The sequence below is a fragment of the Lepidochelys kempii genome, chromosome 13 (assembly GCF_965140265.1).
Source record: "Lepidochelys kempii isolate rLepKem1 chromosome 13, rLepKem1.hap2, whole genome shotgun sequence".
Lineage (NCBI taxonomy): Eukaryota > Metazoa > Chordata > Testudines > Cheloniidae > Lepidochelys > Lepidochelys kempii.
In genome coordinates this window covers 6202464-6221149 of record NC_133268.1, presented here as the reverse complement: position 1 = coordinate 6221149, position 18686 = coordinate 6202464, and the positions used below count along the sequence as shown (strand labels likewise).

General features: G+C 43.5%; 1 protein-coding gene across 20 annotated transcripts in view; it reads left to right on the top strand.

Annotated features, from left to right (window-relative positions):
• The window catches only part of ARFGAP1 (ARF GTPase activating protein 1), a 96358-nt gene that overhangs the window by 55593 nt on the left and 22079 nt on the right, over positions 1-18686 (top strand). For all 20 annotated transcript variants that reach the window (XM_073309085.1, XM_073309080.1, XM_073309081.1 and 17 more), the window contains one exon: positions 13477-13655. In XM_073309085.1, coding sequence (XP_073165186.1) covers positions 13477-13655 — 179 coding nt within the window. The remainder of the gene's footprint in view (positions 1-13476; positions 13656-18686) is intronic.

Genomic DNA, 18686 nt, shown 5'->3' with positions numbered 1-18686 from the left:
TGTGAGTTGGATCAGGAAAGAAAGCACCCTACTCCAGGGGGTCCTTGGAGTGTCAGCCTTATCCTTGTTATTTATTTGTATTATGCTAAAAGCCTACAATGCCCAGCATGGCATCAGGGCCCGTTGTGCCAGGCACTAGACCCTCAGTAACAAAACAAAACAAAAAAGACAGCACGTGCCCCAAAGAGCTTGCAGTCAAAGTATATGAAGAAAGACAATGAGGGTCAACCACTTCTCCTGGTTATTGTATGCCCCACATACCTCACCTTGCCTTATCGCTAGATACCACCTTCTTAGCCCTGGGAGTTGCCAAGTAGCTGGAAGAATTGCTGTTTACGGCCCCTTCCCTCCCTAAGCCAAAGCTTGCTGTGTTTGCAATACTTTGAGTCCAAGTGGTGAGGGACCAAGTCTTGGAAACTGAACCCAGGTCTGCGATAGTGAGAAGCAAAGCAGCAGTTGGACTGTTTACAGAATTGCATCATTTCAATTGCTCACCACAAGAAATGTGACCTTTAAGGAATGGCCCATCCCCTGGGCAGTGCAGGATTGTTCTCGACAGGATATTTTTCTAGTGCTTTGCCCAGCCTTTTTGTAAACATCCCAAGTAATGGGATGTTTTAAACAAGCATCATGCCCTGTGGCACTTGAGGATCAAAAACATTGGCCTCAAATATTCAGGAAGGTACTATAGGCATCAAATTTGCAACCATATCTGTACAAGGTAAAAGGGGGCATCTGCCTGGATCTACTTGCAGGATCAGTATCTAATGTATCCTGGGAATTCAGCCTGGTGGTATCTTGGCCCTCTACAGGGATGTTCATGATATGGGCCATGGATTTACTGCAGCTTGCGACTAACCTCCCATGAACAGAGTTCCTACTCTATTAAGCTAACTGGTCCATCGGATCTTTCTAGCTCTTAGCAGCAAGGAAGAGAACTTGGGCCAAATGTGTGACAATCCGTACCATCAAGCCACCCATCTTGTACCACTCTTTGCTCGATAAGTTCGCTCTCCGTTGACAGCCTGAATGCGCTCAGGGAATGAGCCTTTAGAATAGAAAGGATGCCAAGAAATCTAGAGCTTTGCTGGTGTGAGTGGGTCCCATGGAGCTCTTTAGGGTGTGCTTATTGCGGCATCAGTTCATCCTGAACAGGATTTGTCTGGGTTGGCTTGGCGCGTGTGAGGTGAGCGTGATCGACGGTGGCTGTTTCTGTGAGGGGAATAATGCATGAGGGGAATTGGCTGGAGAGCATGTAGGATGGAGCATGTATAAAACAAAGCCACCAGGCGCTGGTGTAAGAGTGAAAGGGAATGAGCTAGGTAGAGGGGTTGAGAGAGATTAGTTTAAACTAGGCAACGTTTTCACCTGCTGTTTGGGATGCAAACATTACATCAGGTCAGAGAAGGTGAGCCCCGCTCCCAGCTGGGGAGCATTTGAAGACTAGACTTCGTTGCACCTTTGACCCGCTCTTTGCAACAGGCTTGAGTTTCTTGTTGCCTGGAGAACAGCAGATGGATTTAATACAGTTCAGCAGTTCTGACCTGTCAGATTTACTCTATCCTGTTACGTCTATGGACAAATGGAACTGACTGTAGATAACAAGATTCCGAAGCTCGCTCAGTGCTTGTATCGGTGGAAGGGAAGGTGCTGCAGGCATTGTACGCAAGCAGGGGCTAATAGTCTTTTTGCTGCAGTCTGGTTTTTGGGATGCTCTTGAGGAATTCAGAAGCTTCTTCTTTTCTTTTTCTCCTTCCCTCTCATTGAGAACCCTGGCCGACTGCTTCCCTGCTTTGTGCAGCGTGGCAGAAAAGAAGGGGGCAGGAGTGGGGAGCGTGAGAGTGTGTGTGTATGACTGGTGAGTGAAGAGTCCTCCTTCTGGGGTGAGGAGGGAGACTCCACTGTGGATCAGCTGACTCCACCCTCCCCCCCCGCTTTTTTTCTTACTCCCCTCACCCTGCCAGCAGCTAGTCTGTAATCGTCCAGTTGAGACAAGAAGTGAGCAAAATCAAAACGCCCTGTGCTGAGGTATGTGAATCTGGCTTAGCATTTTGCACCCAGGGGCCAACTGTGAGTTCCAAACTTGGCATGTGTGTAGCACCCTTTATTACAAGTCACTTATCCTTCCAACGCACTGTCAGGCAGGTGGCTATAGATGGGGAAACTGAGGCAGAAAGACTGAGTTACTTGCCTGAGGCCATAGCAGAGGGAACTGGATCAGAGCTCTGTATTCTGCTCTCCCACTGAACCGCAGTGACTCCTCCATAAGTGGTGGAAGAGACTACTGTACTTTTAAGAATGAGCTGGGTTCTGACTGGCTGATGTTTTTTTCTTCTGTGAACCTTGATAACTAAATAAGATTCGTCAGTCCTATTCTATTTTTATATACACTCCCCCGCTCCCTTGCCTCCATATGCCCCAGTTCTGGGTTTGGCTGTGCAAATCTTTGCTCTACCTTCAGGGTTGTTTGGCTTCTGACAAGCTCACAATTGCTCTCAGTTTGGATTGGCTGTTGAGATGAGCCTATTTGGTGTCAAAACAGCTTTCCCAGCCAGAAATAGCTGCTTGAGAGATATATAAACAAACTCCACCAGGACTCCTGTTTTTTTCTAGACCTCTGGGGTCCTGTGCTCCCCTGTGCTGTGGAGCAAGGCATAAAAAGTAGAGTGGCCCTCAGACCTGCAGAAGGAGGCAGTCAGAGTGGTGTGGTCCCCTTCTAATGTGTTTCTGGTACTTAGTTGGCAGTTCCTAGTGATCTCCTTCTTCTTGACTAAGTGAAGTCCTGTCTCTGATTAGTATCTCAGCAGCACGTTTTACAAGGCTGGGTTTATTTTTCATCCCTTGAGTATCTTCTCATTCTTCGTTTGTATATATGCATGCAAATTCCATTCACATATTGGGCATTGCGTGTATATATCTGAGAGCAAAAATCCGCTTACGGGGTGCTCTATAGAAGAGGCCAATTAACCATGTCTACACTACAGCAAAACTTACGTGGGAAGCGGCGTGGGCCGAGGGAGGTGCTGGCTGCCACTTCCCGCAGCCCCCATGTTCAGGAGCGGCGAACCGCGGCCAGTGGGAGCCGCGATCGGCTGAACCTGTGGATGCGGCAGGTAAACCAACCGTCCCGGCCCATCAGCAGATTTCTCTGATGGGCTGCGTGTGAAAGGTTGCTGATCCCTGGCCTAGATGATCATAATGGTCCCGTCTGGCCTTGTAAATCAGAGTATTGGACTTTCCTCACTACAGAAAGTTTACAACTGCAAAGCAGGCCTGATCTTGCCTGGATTTCTTCTTGAAACTCAGTCCTCAGTCTCCCATGCCTAAATTAAAAGTAGGAGAGGGGGGAAAATACTCGGTGTCACTTGAGCAGAGCTAACCTGGCTGGTCCAATTATGTAACCCTCTCCCCTCCCCTTAAGAATGTACTCATGCCCACACAAACTAGGAATACAGCACAATTTGTTTGTTGATCCCCTGCTCGCAGGGATTATTCAGCTTCATGGCTCAAAGCTGTATCTGAAGAAGCCAGTTTACATATGCGCAGCTGTGGCTGCCCTCCCCTTCTACTGAGCATGTGAGGGTATTTGACTAGAAGGACTCGATTAGAAAGGAAATCACTTTGCAAAAGAATCTTGTCCCTTTTATTCATGGCCACTTTTCTGCCTTTAATTTTTTTCATAGATATTAAGGTCAGAAGGGACCATTATGATCATCTAGTCTGACCTCCTGCACAACGCAGGCCACAGAATCTCACCCACCCACTCCTGCGAAAAACCTCTCACCTATGTCTGAGCTATTGAAGTCCTCAAATCGTGGTTTAAAGACTTCAAGGAGCAGAGAATCCTCCAGCAAGTGACCCGTGCCCCATGCTACAGAGGAAGGCGAAAAACCTCTAGGGCCTCTGCCAATCTGCCCTGGAGGAAAATTCCTTCCCGACCCCAAATATGGCGATCAGCTGAATCCTGAGCATATGGGCAACATTCACCAACCACATACCCAGGAAAGAATTCTCTGTAGTAACTCAGATCCCACCCCATCTAACATCCCATCACAGGCCATTGGGCCTATTTACCATGAATATTTAAAGATCAATTAATTGCCAAAATCATGTTATCTCATCATACCATCTCCTCCATAAACTTATCAAGTTTAATCTTAAAGCCAGATAGGTTTTTTGCCCCCACAGCTTCCCTTGGAAGGCTATTCCAAAACTTCACTCCTCTGATGGTTAGGAACCTTCGTCTAATTTCAAGTCTAAACTTCCCCATGACCAGTTTATATCCATTTGTTCTTGTGTCCATATTGGTACTGAGCTTAAATAATTCCTCTCCCTCTCCGGTATTTATCCCTCTGATATATTTATAGAGAGCAATCATATCTCCCCTCAACTTTCTTTTAGTTAGGCTAAACAAGCCAAGCTCCTTGAGTCTCCTTTCATAAGACAAGTTTTCCATTCCTCGGATCATCCTAGTAGCCCTTCTCTGTACCTGTTCCAGTTTGAATTCATCCTTCTTAAACATGGGAGACCAGAACTGCACACAGTATTCCAGGTGAGGTCTGACCAGTGGCTTGTATAACGGTACTAAAACCTCCTTATGCCTACTGGAAATACCTTGCCTAATGCATCCCAAGACCGCATTAGCTTTTTTCATGGCCACGTCACACTGGCGGCTCATAGTCATCCTGTGATCAACCAATACTCCAAGGTCCTTCTCCTCCTCCATTACTTCTAATTGATGCTTCCCCAATTTATAACTCAAATTCTTGTTGTTAATCCCTGAATGCATAACCTTACACTTCTCACTATTAAATTTCATCCTATTACTATTACTCCAGTTTACAAGGTCATCCAAATCTTCCTGTATGATATCCCGGTCTCTCTCTAAATTGGCAATACCTCCCAGCTTTGTATCATCCGCAAACTTTATTAGCACACTCCCATTTTTTGTGCCGAGGTCAGTAATAAAAAGATTAAATAAGATTGGTCCCAAAACTGATCTCTGAGGAACTCCACTGGTAACCTCCCTCCAGCCTGACCGTTCACCTTTCAGTAGGACCCGCTGTAGTCTCCCTTTTAACCAATTCCTTATCCACCTTTCAATTTTCATATTGATCCCCATCTTTTCCAGTTTAATTAATAATTCCCCATGTGGCATGGTATCAAACGCCTTACTGAAATCTAGGTAAATTAGATCCACTGCATTTCCTTTGTCTAAAAAAATCTGTTACTTTCTCAAAAAAGGAGATCAGGTTGGTTTGGCACGATCTACCTTTTGTAAAACCATGGTTTATTTTGTCCCATTTACCAATGACCTCAATGTCCTTAACTACTTTCTCCTTCAAAATTTTTTCCAAGACCTTGCATACTACAGATGTCAAACTAACAGGCCTGTTGTTACCCAGATCACTTTTTTTTCCCTTTCTTAAAAATAGGAACTATGTTAGCAATTCTCCAATCATACGGTACAACCCATGAGTTTACAGATTCATTAAAAATTCTTGCTAATGGGCTTGCAATTTCATGTGCTAATTGCTGTGGGAGTGTGAACTAGAGCTAACTACCACACAAGTGAGCCACTCTGGAGTTTTCCTAAGCATTGCAAATGCCAATCTTTTGCTCTAAAATAGAGACTTTGCTTCTATGCCAGAGTCTGACTTGGGGAGGTTCACTGGTTTGTGGGTCCACACGTTGTTCTTCTCTGAAAGTAATGAACAACAGGGGAGTTGCCCAGATTGATCCTCTTAGAAGAGGATTTCTCTCTAGTTCAATATAAGATATCGTTGTAAGCTGAGAATGAGAACAACAGAGTATTTATACCAGTCCTCTGGGACTGGGCACTCTGCTTTGAAAGATTGACTGTGTCATGGGAGCCTCACTCCAACAGCCAAGGGCAGAACTTGGCCTATGGTCTGTGAAGCCTTTTTGGATGGAAGACGCTATGTAAACGTAAGATATTCTAGTGGTTTGGTTTATATTAAGGCTATGTTTTACTGCAAAAACAAAGGGTATTTTTACTGAGAGAACTAACACAAGATAGTTATCTGAATGTAAAACCCTAGCGGAGACAAGACAAGTAGTCTTTAGCTCCATGTAGCTAGTCAAGGTAAACACTGGTGAGTGGTACAGGGTTAACTTTGACTAGCTACATCAAGGTAAGATTTACGAGTGCCTTGTCGCCACATAAAGTTCATACATTTCAAGGTCAGAAGGGACATGTGGATGTAAAATATGCCTCCCCTTTTTTTTTTAATAATGAAGACAAAGCCTATGATTCAGCTGCAAGACCAGGTGAATACCATTCCCCCTGCAAACAAGGAGGAGTTCAACTCAGTGTAGTCTGGCATTATTAATCTCTCACTGGGACTGGAAGTGACCCAATGCAAGAACTGCAAAAAACTTTGGTGTAGCATGTAAAATATAGGGTTAAAGAGTAAGTATTAGTCCAATTCCTAGAGGACAGTCTCCCCAGAAACCACAGTGATAAAGGTTATAGTTGTTTAGTAGTTATCAGCAGGTTCAGATGACGGCCAACATCTTCAAAAGCAACTGGTGACATGTAGATGCCTCAATTTTTGAGGAGCCCACCTGGAAACACCGTTAGGGGCCCGACTTTCTGAAAAGCAGGTCCTTTCAAGTTGAGCACCAAAATATTGAGGTTTATCCAAATCACTAGTCAATCTTGAAAAGTTTGAGCTATATGGACATGAAGATGAAATACTACATTATACATGTTTTCTCCAGACATTCTTTGAATAGAGCTAGCTACAACTTATGGTTCAACAACTTTATTTTCTTCTCAATAAATGACCTTCCTTTAAGTTGAAAACTTTTATGGAAAATGTTTTTGTTCAAACTTCTTCCAGGTTTTCTATGAAAAAACGAAAAACTTTCAAATTTTTTTTAACAAAACTTGCAAGTTTCTATGCAAATCTTGAGCAAAAGAACTGAGAAATGTTCATTTCTTTCAAAAATGTTCACAGATTATGTTTAGTGGTTTCTGAGCCACTCTAACTGTAGCTGGAACTGCCACTGCCCATACGGAATCGGTGGACGGAGGACTTCTCTCTAGGGCTCTGATCCTGCAATCAGATCTGCAGGCATGGACTCCTGTGCATGCATGGAGTCCCACTTACCAATCCAATTGCATTATTGGGGTATGGTTCTGTCAGTCTGAAACCTTTGAGCACTAAATTCATTAAAAGGGGTGAAAAATTAAGAGTACAAAAGAAAACCGGCATCAAAGGAAAGCTGGATTCAAGGGTTGGAGCCTCTCTTGTCAGGAGAGGATAATTGAGAACTGTCTGAGCCCCAAACCTATGACAGTGGATTATCTGTTCTGTGTTTAAACAATTACCATAGTTTAGTGAGCTCTTGTATGTTAAACAAAACAAAAATGCTAGTGAATAAACCTACAGAACACTTGAGGTCCCCCACCACTGCCTTAAAGTGCTGTGGATTTGCTTTGAACAAGGTCACAGGGCATGAATAATGGTGTCTTTCTAGTGACCTTGACAAAGAAACAGCATGATTGCCCAGCCAACCCCTCCAAAACAAACGCACAGGCAGCAACGGCCAAAAAGGAAAGTGTTTCATAACTGTTGACTCTTGTGTTCTAGCAGCCAGTTTCTCCTTCTATTATTCTGGGGGCTTTTGTTTGTTTTTTTGGCATAACACGAATGGTTTTTGGCATGTAGAAGAAAAAGTCTAAATGTCATATGACACACCCTTATTTAGCAATCTTTATCTGGAAGCAAGATAATTGTAAGTCAATCTCAGTTTCAGCTAGATTTGCTTTTCTCAAGATAATATACTTACTCTTCGTGTATGTGTCAAATGATTTCTTCAAAGGGCCTGTTGGTATATACTCAGGGTTACCTCTTTCCATACAAAAAGAACAAAATGTGTATAATTTCCTTTTTAGACTAAGGAAAACAACAAAAAGAACAAAAGCAATGTGTACATGAGAGCATGTTGTGTGTCTTCTGGTACATGCTGCAGTAATTCTGAGAGCAGTATGGTGGACTTGCTAGAAATTAAAAGGTACAGCACACTGAAAGCATAGCTCATCACTGTTTCAGAGCTCCATACAGTACACCATAGTTAGACCCTTAGTCATTATACATGAGAGATGGGTCTGAGGCTCAGTGTTCAGACTCAATGCTGAATTCCCCCAAAGTTTGGGAGTGTTCACTTCTGGGGTTTTAGTTAGAGCTGGTCAAAATTTTTGACCCAAATTACTTAGTCAAAAATGCTTTAAAAATTGTAACACTGCTAACTCTTCAATTTGTTTGATCTAAAGTTAATATCTCTTATATAAACCATTGTTCAAATGTTTTATTTACCAGAAACTGGGGGGATTATTTTAAACAAGATTGTATAATAGTTTTTGTAGAATTCTAAAAAAGTGAAACATGAATACTGCAAAACTAGAAACAATGTCTGAATTGTGGGTTTCCAACTAATTTCAGTTAGGACTCATCCTGGTATGGCTTTGGGTTCTACATGTTTTTATACCCAAGACAACATATAAGAGTTTTACAGACTTCTTCAGAGTCATGATAACAATAGAGTATTCGTGGTTTAACTCTTATCTATAAGAAACATTCCTATAAAGTAGTAATTCTCTTGTTGTGTACTAAGGAGATAACATTTTGGGGGATGACTGTCTACCTCTTTATGGAGCGGGTGGGCTGGGCAGGGGGACTTTAAAACTGGCATCCAGTGCAGCCCAATGCTGATAGCATTTTGACAGGATGCTTCCCCCTGATCCCTCCAAAACCCTAAAATAAAAGGCAATTTTCAATGTTGCATGGCAGATTATTCTCTTGAGAGAAAATAAAAATATAAAAACATAAGAACGGCCATACTGGGTCAGACCAAAGGTCCATCCAGCCCAGTATCCTGTCTACCGACAGTGGCCAATGCCAGGTGCCCAGAGAGAGTGAACCTAACCTGATCAACTGATCTCTCTCCTGCCCTCCATCTCCACCCTCTGACAAACAGAGGCTAGGGACACCATTCCTTACCCCTCCTGGCTAATAGTCATTAATGGACTTAACCTCCATGAATTTATCCAGTTCTCTTTTAAACCCTGTTATAGTCCTAGCCTTCACAACCTCCTCAGACAAGGAGTTCCACAGGTTGACTGTGCACTGAGTGAAGAAGAATTTCCTTTTATTTGTTTTAAACCTGCTACCCATTAATTTCATTTGGTGGCCCCTAGTTCTTATATTATGGGAACAAGTAAATAACTTTTCCTTATTCGCTTTCTCCACACCACTCATGATTTTATAGACCGCTATCATATCCCCCCTTAGTCCCCTCTTTTCCAAGCTGAAAAGTACTAGCCTTTTTAATCTCTCCTCATATGGGACCCGTTCCAAACCCCTAATCGTTTTAGTTGCCTTTTTCTGAACCTTTTCTAATGCCAGTATATCTTTTTTGAGATGAGGGGATCACATCTGTACACAGTATTCAAGATGTGGGCATACCATAGATTTATATGAGGGCAATAAGATATTCACCGTCTTATTCTCTATCCCTTTTTTAATGATTCCTAACATCCCGTTTGCTTTTTTGACTGCTGCTGCACACTGCGTGGATGTCTTCAGAGAACTATCCACGATGACTCCAAGATCTTTCTCCTGATTAGTTGTAGCTAAATTAGCCCCCATCATATTGTATGAATAGTTGGGCTTATTTTTTCCAATGTGCATTACTTTACATTTATCCACAATAAATTTCATTTGCCATTTAGTTGCCCAATCACTTAGTTTTGTGAGATCTTTTCGAAGATCTTCACAGTCTGTTTTGGTCTTAACTATATTGAGCAGTTTAGTATCATCTGCAAACTTTGCCACCTCACTGTTTACCCCTTTCTCCAGATCATTTATGAATAAGTTGAATAGGATTGGTCCTAGGACTGACCCTTGGGGAACACTACTAGTTTACCCCTCTCCATTCTGAAAATTTACCATTTATTCTGACCCTTTGTTCCCTGTCTTTTAACCAGTTCTCAATCCATGAAAGGATCTTCCCTCTTATCCCATGACAACTTAATTTACATAAGAGCCTTTGGTGAGGGAACTTGTCAAAGGCTTTCTGGAAATCTAAGTACACTATGTCCACTGGATCCCCCTTGTCCACATGTTTGTTGACCCCCTCAAAGAACTTTAATAGATTAGTAAGACATGATCTCCCTTTACAGAAACCATATTGACTTTTGTGCAACAATTTATGTTCTTCTATGTGTCTGACAATTTTATTCTTTACTATTGTTTCAACTAATTTGCTTGGTACTGACGTTAGGATTGCCAGGATCACCTCTAGAGCCCGCTTAAATATTGGCATTACATTAGCTATCTTCCAGATATTGAGTACAGTAGCTGATTTAAAGGACAGGTTACAAACCATAGTTAATAGTTCTGCAATTTTACATTTGAGTTCTTTCAGAACTCTTGGGTGAATGCCATCTGGTCCCAGTGACTTGTTACTGTTAAGTTTCTCAATTAATTCCAAAAAGTTGGGACTTAAAATGTTTGCTATCATCCTACTTGGACAAAACTTCCAAGTGAAAACAGAATAAAAAGCTGAACAAGGACATACGGGTTTGGTCCTTATTGGCTGGTCATTGGAAAGCAGGATATCTCACTCCATAAAATACAGGTATGAACTCTACCCGAACTTCTTGATTGGGAAATCCCTTGGGTTACTGGACTGCTTTCCTTGCCTCTCTGTGGTGCGCTAATGGGCCCTGTGCATGCTCACAGAATTTTTTAAAAAATACAGGGTTTGTGGGCTGAAATTGTGCTTATGCCCTCATATAGCGATATTAACTCTGGGGATGCTTCTAATGTAAGGCCGAGCAAACCAGTTTGGAAAAAAAACACCTCAAAGCTTTCCTTGTTCCTCAAGTGGAACACACATCCTCTCACCACGGCAAGGCTCCCTCCTTGCAACGTCGCTTTTTCACTGGTGCCTTTGTTGATCCAGTTGTGCGTCTTAGACAGCTGTGGGTCCCAGATGCTGCTGAAGTCCAGGTTTGCCTTACCCAAAGACTCCAGTTTTCATGTTGAATTTGGTGGCATCGGGTCAGAGCTTTTGGGATTCAGACTGAGGCTTTCTTTTGCAGGGAGGATGCAGGTGGGCAAGTTATTGGTGGTGGCGTTGGAAAGTACCTAACGCTCAAACCAGCACCCGTTGCATTCGCTGTGGATGGGGCCCCTCATGAGGTAGAGAAAACTGGAGAGGCCGACAGGAAAGTCCAAAGGCAGGGAGGAGTAGCTAATGGGAGGAGCAACCCTGGAAAGCTCTCGAGTCTCAGAGTCTCACTAAGCTTCAATTTTCTGACCGTGTTGAGCTTAACACTAGTTGTTGCTGAGCTACATGAGCGGCTGTCAGATGTGGCACAGACACAGAACTAGAGTTTTTACCATACCTCCCCTCTGATAACTATGGGCCAAATTATTGAATGCAGGTACCTGAAGAGCATCACAACTTCTGTGCATTCATGCTTGTTAAATTCACAAATCCCACTGTGGGGCCGGCATATGCAGATCATTGTGCTTGCACAGCAGCATTTGCAGGTGCAATTTTTGCAGCCTAGACACAAGTCCCTTAATATGCACAATGCCAAGAGGGCAGACAGATCTCCATTCTCATTCTTAATTGGCAGTCTTAACTGCAGTCATCAATTATTAAACCTGCCTTTGTCCAATAATTCACAATCTGCAGAATTCTGAGGTTCTATTGTTCCCATAATCCTTTAACATAAATACTGTATGGATCTGGGAGGTTCCAGGGCATAGTATGTGGTGATGTGGGAATTGTTTGCATGCTTCTTACAATTTGTTAGACAACGCATTGTCTTGTATAGAAAATGATCCATGGGACACCTAATAGAATTGATATAAAGTTCTGTTGTGGGCAGGGGAAAAACCCACCTGAAGGCATAAAACAAAGAAATGCTCTGTGATTAATGTCCTTGCAGAATACAGTGGCCCTGGGCAAGAGGTGAATGTTTTGATGAATGTTTTGATGAACATGATGAATGTTTTGAAACTATAAACATCTCGGTGTTAAACAAATGATATTATCAGACAGCTCCTGTTCGGGTAGGATTCATGCCCTGTGCATTTTCCAGCGTTAACCTTTTGAAAATAGTGATGACTGAGGCAGCATGCTTGCCAAGTTTGATACCTTTGGTTTTGTCCTTTCCACTTGGTTTTGGCTTGAATACAAGATCTGTTTGATTGGTGACCCTGTTCAGCTGTGAAGGTTACTATAAAATTCAAAGCCTTAATCATATGAATAACCCTTACTCACACAAATATTTCCACTGAAGTAACAAACTCATTGTGATGTTGAGCTTTTGCAGAAATGGGCCCCAGGAGTTGTATATGTCCGAGTTGTATCCCCCCCGCCCCGACTATCTAAACCAGACTAGATTGGACATTGTCAGTTCTAAAAGATATTTATTATTTTCTTTTAATTTTTTTTTTTACCAGATTCTTTGTTGATGGAAGTATCTCATACAGAATCTAACTTTCTAGTATTGGTATCCCATACATATCAGACATTAATTCCAGACTGGACACACTGGTAAATGTGTACTGTTTAAGTTTTTTGTGTAGGAATTCATAACTGCCTGAAGTGATCTGCCTTGTATTCATCCTTGTCAAATACATACAGCAAAACCAAGTGTTGCTGATTGACATTCCCATCCCAACCCAATGTGACCTACGACTGTTTGATTATTAGTGCTGAATACTATAGCTGACCTCTAGGACTTGCTTTCCTGGTGGTGATAAGCAGAGCTAACTACAGACAGGGGCAAGCAGGAGTGATAGTTTTCTTCTTGCCTTTCTTCACAAACCTCACTCAGCTGCTGTGTATTTTCTAAATAATGTTAAAATAACCCCCAGAATGCTGCTCAGGACTACGACTAGTGTGGATGATGGTAAAAGTTAACAATGCAGAATGTGTGGTGGTGATGGGGAATAATCAGCCTCGAAGTTTTGGAGCAGTTATGGTCTGTCACCAATGAAATCATTCCCCCATGTTTTAAGACAGAAAAAAATAGCATCTGGTAATGTCTCCTCTTACATTGCATACTTACGAGCATATTTGTTTACTGTGAAGTATTCGGGAAAGATCAGCTGATTTTAGGCAAAATAAGATCTAGTTCAAACCAAATCCAGGGTGAATGGATTTTTGAGGGTCCCAACTTTCACTTTACTTTTCCCTCCGTGTTCTGGTCAGGACTAGCAATGGAAGGTACAAGCAAACTCACAAGACAGAAACCTTATGAGAACTAACAGAATCTTGCAATTCAAAGAGGTGTGGTTAAGCATCCAGACTCTTGTCTAAACTACTATAATCTCCAAGCCCATGGTGGCACATCCATCCCTGGCATGTAATCTAAAATGTCTCTGAAATTACACACATACACTTCATAGTGTTCTCTCATCCTAGGCTTCGACTTCATGATGGAAAGCTCATTAAGGACAGGCGCCACCACCTTCGAACGTACCCCAACTGCTTTGTTGCAAAGGAGCTTACAGACTGGCTGATTGACCACAAGGAAGCACCAGACCGAGAGACGGGCATCCGCCTAATGCAGAAGCTAATGGACCATTACATCATCCATCATGGTTTGTAAATTCTAGTTACCCTTTAACTTGCCCAAGAGAGAAAATTCAGTGTCTGGACTGGTCATTTCCCAGTCTGTTCCCACTTATCAGACTGACTTACTTATTTAGGATCCACTTCTGTAACCCTTTCTCGTGCGAGTACTTCAGCTGAAGTCAATGGAATGATCCCCTGGAGTTTGAGATGTGCAGAACTGGACTTCTGTTTAATTGCACTACTTCGCAGGTTGCACTGTGCTCACAGTCTCTTGCATTGCAGCCGCTCTAGAAGAGAGGCTGTGGCTGCACGTGAATGAAATAACCCTCGGAGGCGTGTCTCATGGGAAAAGGTGGAACAATAATGCAACTGGTTCTTGCTCAGTCACCCTGTCCTGAACACCAGGACGTCCCTGCAACATGGTTGTATTACGCAAACACTCAAAGGGCTGAAACTGCATGATAGAAGAAATTTAAAGAATGTAGTAAAATTCATTTTTACTGCACCAGCCTAGTGTCCCTTGACATTCCAGCTCATCTCTAGGGTGGGGACAGTGGGAGTGCAGCTTGCATGCCAGCGAGCGCTACACTGTGATCAGATTGTGGCATCCCAAGGGCCAATGCAAACATGCAGGAAAGCCTCCCGTGGAAATGAAAAACATACAGTGCCTTTTTCAAGGCCTGTCTTTAAAGACTCACTTGGCACCCAGCTCCAAACGGGTCCTGACCAATGGCTCCTACTATTCTGTCTCTTAATTTTTTTTTAACTTGCAACAGCTGTGCTTTATTTTTATACAAACACTGGCCTGGATCATGTTGTTAGATACCTGGGAAAGGCATGGTCCAGAGAACTGAGTATTGGAGCAAGAGAGAGGAATTCCTGAGGTTTAATCCTCACTCTGATGCTGACTTGCTCTATGCCTTCCTTGGTTAAATCTTTGCCTCCGTATCTCCATCTGAAAAATGGGCATAATAAAAATACTTTAATTCTTAGGGGCAGAGATTAGAATTAAAGCCCCAATTGCATAAATGCTTGCAGGATTAGGGTCTAACTTCTTAGGGTCCAGTGCTGGGAGTTCTAGAATCTTTTTTGTATATTCTCTCATGTTTAAACACGGCTGTTGCTATCTACATTCTAGCACAGTTAACCTGGTTGGCGTTAACAGATTTATTTCCCTTTCTTTTTGAGAGAACTGGACTGGCCCTGCCATGCTCTAGACCAGTGCTTCTGAAGCTATCTGATGTGGGGGGCTGGCATTTTTTCCCCCAATCTGCGCGCAGACCAGCAGCCCATGGCTCGTGGACCGGCACCGGTCCGCGGACCACCGCTTTGAGTAGCACTGCTCTAGACCACTGGGGCTGGAGACTGGTTTTCAGATGGTTCTTAGACAAATCCTTGTCTTCCCTGATGAAGGAAATAGTTTGAGAACTCTTCTGGCAACCGCTAGGTTGTAACTGTAGTAATAACAACTAGCTTTTATGTAGTGCTTTACATCAGTCAATCCTGACATAGTTTACAAAGGAGGTCAGAATCACTAAGGCACAGAGGGAAGAGATGTGCCCAAGGTCACCCAGCATCAGAGTTGGGTATCCTGAGTCCCAGGCCAGTGCACTGTTCACTCAGCCACACTACTTCATACACGGCAGCTAGGGTGAGGCTGTTTGTTGCTTGTGTTGACTGAGGCATAGGCAAGAGATTCGTTTAGGGTGAAACTCAGCCCTGCATAGAGGATCAGTACAAGACAGATGCACTTCTTAAAACCTGTCTGAGGACTTGTGGTCAGACTTGCATGGTGCATAAACGGTCCCTGGGCTGGTTCTTCACATGGGGTTGGATTTCACCCTTGGTGCATGGGCATGAAAGATGTTTGTGGGCACCTGCTGGTAGTGTGAAGAGTGGCTGTCTCACATTTAACTTTGATTTTACTAGAGATGAGTCTGGGCCAAAATCCCACATCAGATTAACCCCACTTCCTTGAAACTTGGAGATGTTTGGAACCAGATCCCAAGGCACTGGTGTTCCTGCTTTGGTGATCTGGTGGGAGACAATCCTCTGGATTAAAAACATCTAGCTGTTTAACACACAATCAAAAACTCCCAGGATGTTATCAGGAAACTAAAAATCCTCTTCCTGGAGAGAAAATCGCATGAGGGTTAATAACAAACTGCACCCTGCTTCCCAAAACTAAAGCCTCCGCACCTCTGGCAAAGCGGTGTCAAAGCAGGATTACCTATGAGCTCTGTCCCCAGCCTCATCCTGCCAGTGAAAATGGTAGCTCCATTTAGACTATAGAAAGGAATGCAATCAACTTGGTTTGCGAGGGGAGGAAAGGAGACGGGGAGGTGGGCAAGACAGCTCAGTTTATTTTTTAGCAGCGAATAAAAGTGAGCTTGCTCTCTCCCTCCCTGGAACAACAAAAAGCCAGAAGGGCCCATTCAGTCCTTTTGCATAACGCAGAATTTCACCCATTGATTCATACATCAAGCTCAATAACTGGTGGTTGAACTGGAGTGTGTCATCCAGACCCTCGGTCGTGACTGGTAGAATTCAAGTGCAGAGAATCTAGCACGCCCATTGGTCTTAAAGCCAAACCCTAGTTATACACACCCTTGTGACTGGGTATGGAATAAGCATCCACATTTTGCAGATATTTGCTGGTTTTTATAATGGGCCAAGCCAAAACCCCATAGTTGAATCAGACCCAAGCTTTGGGGCATCTGAGGTCCTCATACTTGATGCTAGAACCATCTTTACGGAGAGACTCAAACTACTCTCTGCACTTATTTAAATGAGTAGTCCTCTCTCTTTAATAGCACACAGAATGTAAGTTTTGCTGCCAGATCTCTTGCCTTCATTGAAGTCTTTCTGCACTGCTGCTTAACTTTGCAGGATGTAACATCTGTCCTTAGTGTCCAGTGCATGGACTCAAGCCATATAACCGTAGGGCACTTGAGGGAATGGAAAAGCCTCTGTGATTGACCAGCCGAGTGAACTTGTTGCGTGATGCGCACACTCTGCGATATACTTAACAAAGGCAAAATCTGCAACGGAGAGCAAATGGTCAGGGAAGGAGCAAGGGCGACTTGTGCTGAATGGGCCTGAATGTTCAGCTTTCAGCCGACAGTTTGGCAGAATACACTTCAGGCCTGTTTCCCCTGCAGGAGCAACACAAGGCTGGCTTGTGTATGTCACACAGAGCCTGACGCTGGCTGAAACCAAAATAAACACAGACTCCTAGGGTGCCTTCTTCCTGCAGTCTGGGACAGTGTGTACAAGCAAAGCCTTGGGCTGTGGTGAGGGGAGCTCCGGGGTCTGTGGGGCAGAGAGTACATGAGGCGATGGATTGCCTGATTCTTTCTCCGAGCATCCTGCCTCTCTAGTCTGGTTATAGGCCACGAGGAGGGGAAGGAGTCTAAAAAGATGATTTTTAAGAGCCGTGTCCAGTGTGTCCTCCAAAGAATTCAGTGTGTTCTCGTCTTGCTGGGGAGGTGATGGCTAGTTTGGCCCGAACACTCTCCCAAGTTCCCTTCTTCCTCAATTCTTCACTTCACACTCAGCCTTTTCTGAGGCTTGTAGAAGTTTTGATGACTCTCTCCAGCTTGTGTTTGCTCACCTTTCTTGGTTCTTTTCAGAAGCAAAAGGCCCCAAATCTCTCTCTCTTTCTGTATCTTGTGGCATATTTCTGGGCTGACTAGCAGCAGGAAGTGCTAGATGTTATGAGAGACCTTATTCATGTGACACTATTTATTCCTTCCGCACACCCCACCCAGAGGTGAGCATCCACCCTCTGAACAACGGACACCGCTCTCTTTCAGGCCTGCAGGATTTTAACCTCCAGTTTTGGAAGGAGGGTTGTAAAATGACCTTGCAGATTTCCTCTGGCTGAAAAGTTACAAAAATGTGTCTGTAAGTTGAGGGTTAGTCTGGTACATTTTTCCCCACAGAAAGTTTTAGGTGAAATGCCAAAAAACCAAAAATGTGCCCCATTTGTTTTCATCAGCATTTTATGTTTTCAGCTAAAATCTTTCAGTGATAAAACAAAATCTTCTATGGAAAGGAAACACGTTTCTTTTTGTGGAAAATCCTGTCACCAAAACCCCAAATTTCCCTCCAAATGATCAAGAGAGAACATGTTTGACTTAGTTGAGGGTGCAGAATACTGCGTGTATGCACAGGTAGAGTGGGTGTAGTTAATGTCTGTGGGAAAATGTACCTGTCCTGTGTTCTTGTCCAGCTCTGCCCCAGAAGTAGCTGCATGTTAGTGATCTTGTGACTATAGCTAACACCTTTTGGGCACTTCAGGATGGAAATGTAGATTATTTACAGAAATGACAATCAAAGGTGAATTTAAATAGCTGTTGCTTGTAACACCCAGGCACCTAGTGCAAAGTGGCAAACCTGTTGTGCTAAATGCTGGACAGACCAATGATTGGGGCAGTCCCCATATTAACTTAGTCTTTCAGACTTGTTAAGAAGAGTTTCTCACCCTATGAGATCTGGCATGACAGGGCAGATCCAAATGCGGGAGAGTACAAAATGAAGGCTGAAAATCCAGATTGTAGGGGCCAGATTTTCAAGAAGATCCTTTATCCATCACTCTCGATATTAGCGGGGGAAGGGAGATGGGATAATATGTCACTGTTCTCAGAGCTACTGCGCTCTGATGAAGAATCTGCCCACTGCATTCAGGCGCCTAAACAGGAGCTGAAAACCTCCCCTAAGCCCTTAACAACAGGAGTGTGGTAACACTGGAGTTCGCATTTACGCTCTCCTTATCGGAGCTGAGGAGGTGGAAGGCAGGTGCAGCTTTCCTTGACTTCAACCCCTCTTTTGTAGTGGAGTTTAGAAACAACCCCCTTGACCGCTGCGATGCAAACAGTCTCTCTGTTGTCATCGGCTGCCTGGTGAGAGATGGATACCTTGTACATTAGGCTGCCATGAATAAAAATACCCTCTCTTGCTGCCCTTTATTACAGCAGCCTGAAGGAGCAGCAATTAGTTCAGAGTTAACCATTAACACTTAACTCTGATTATTTGCCATCTTGCCAGCTATTTTT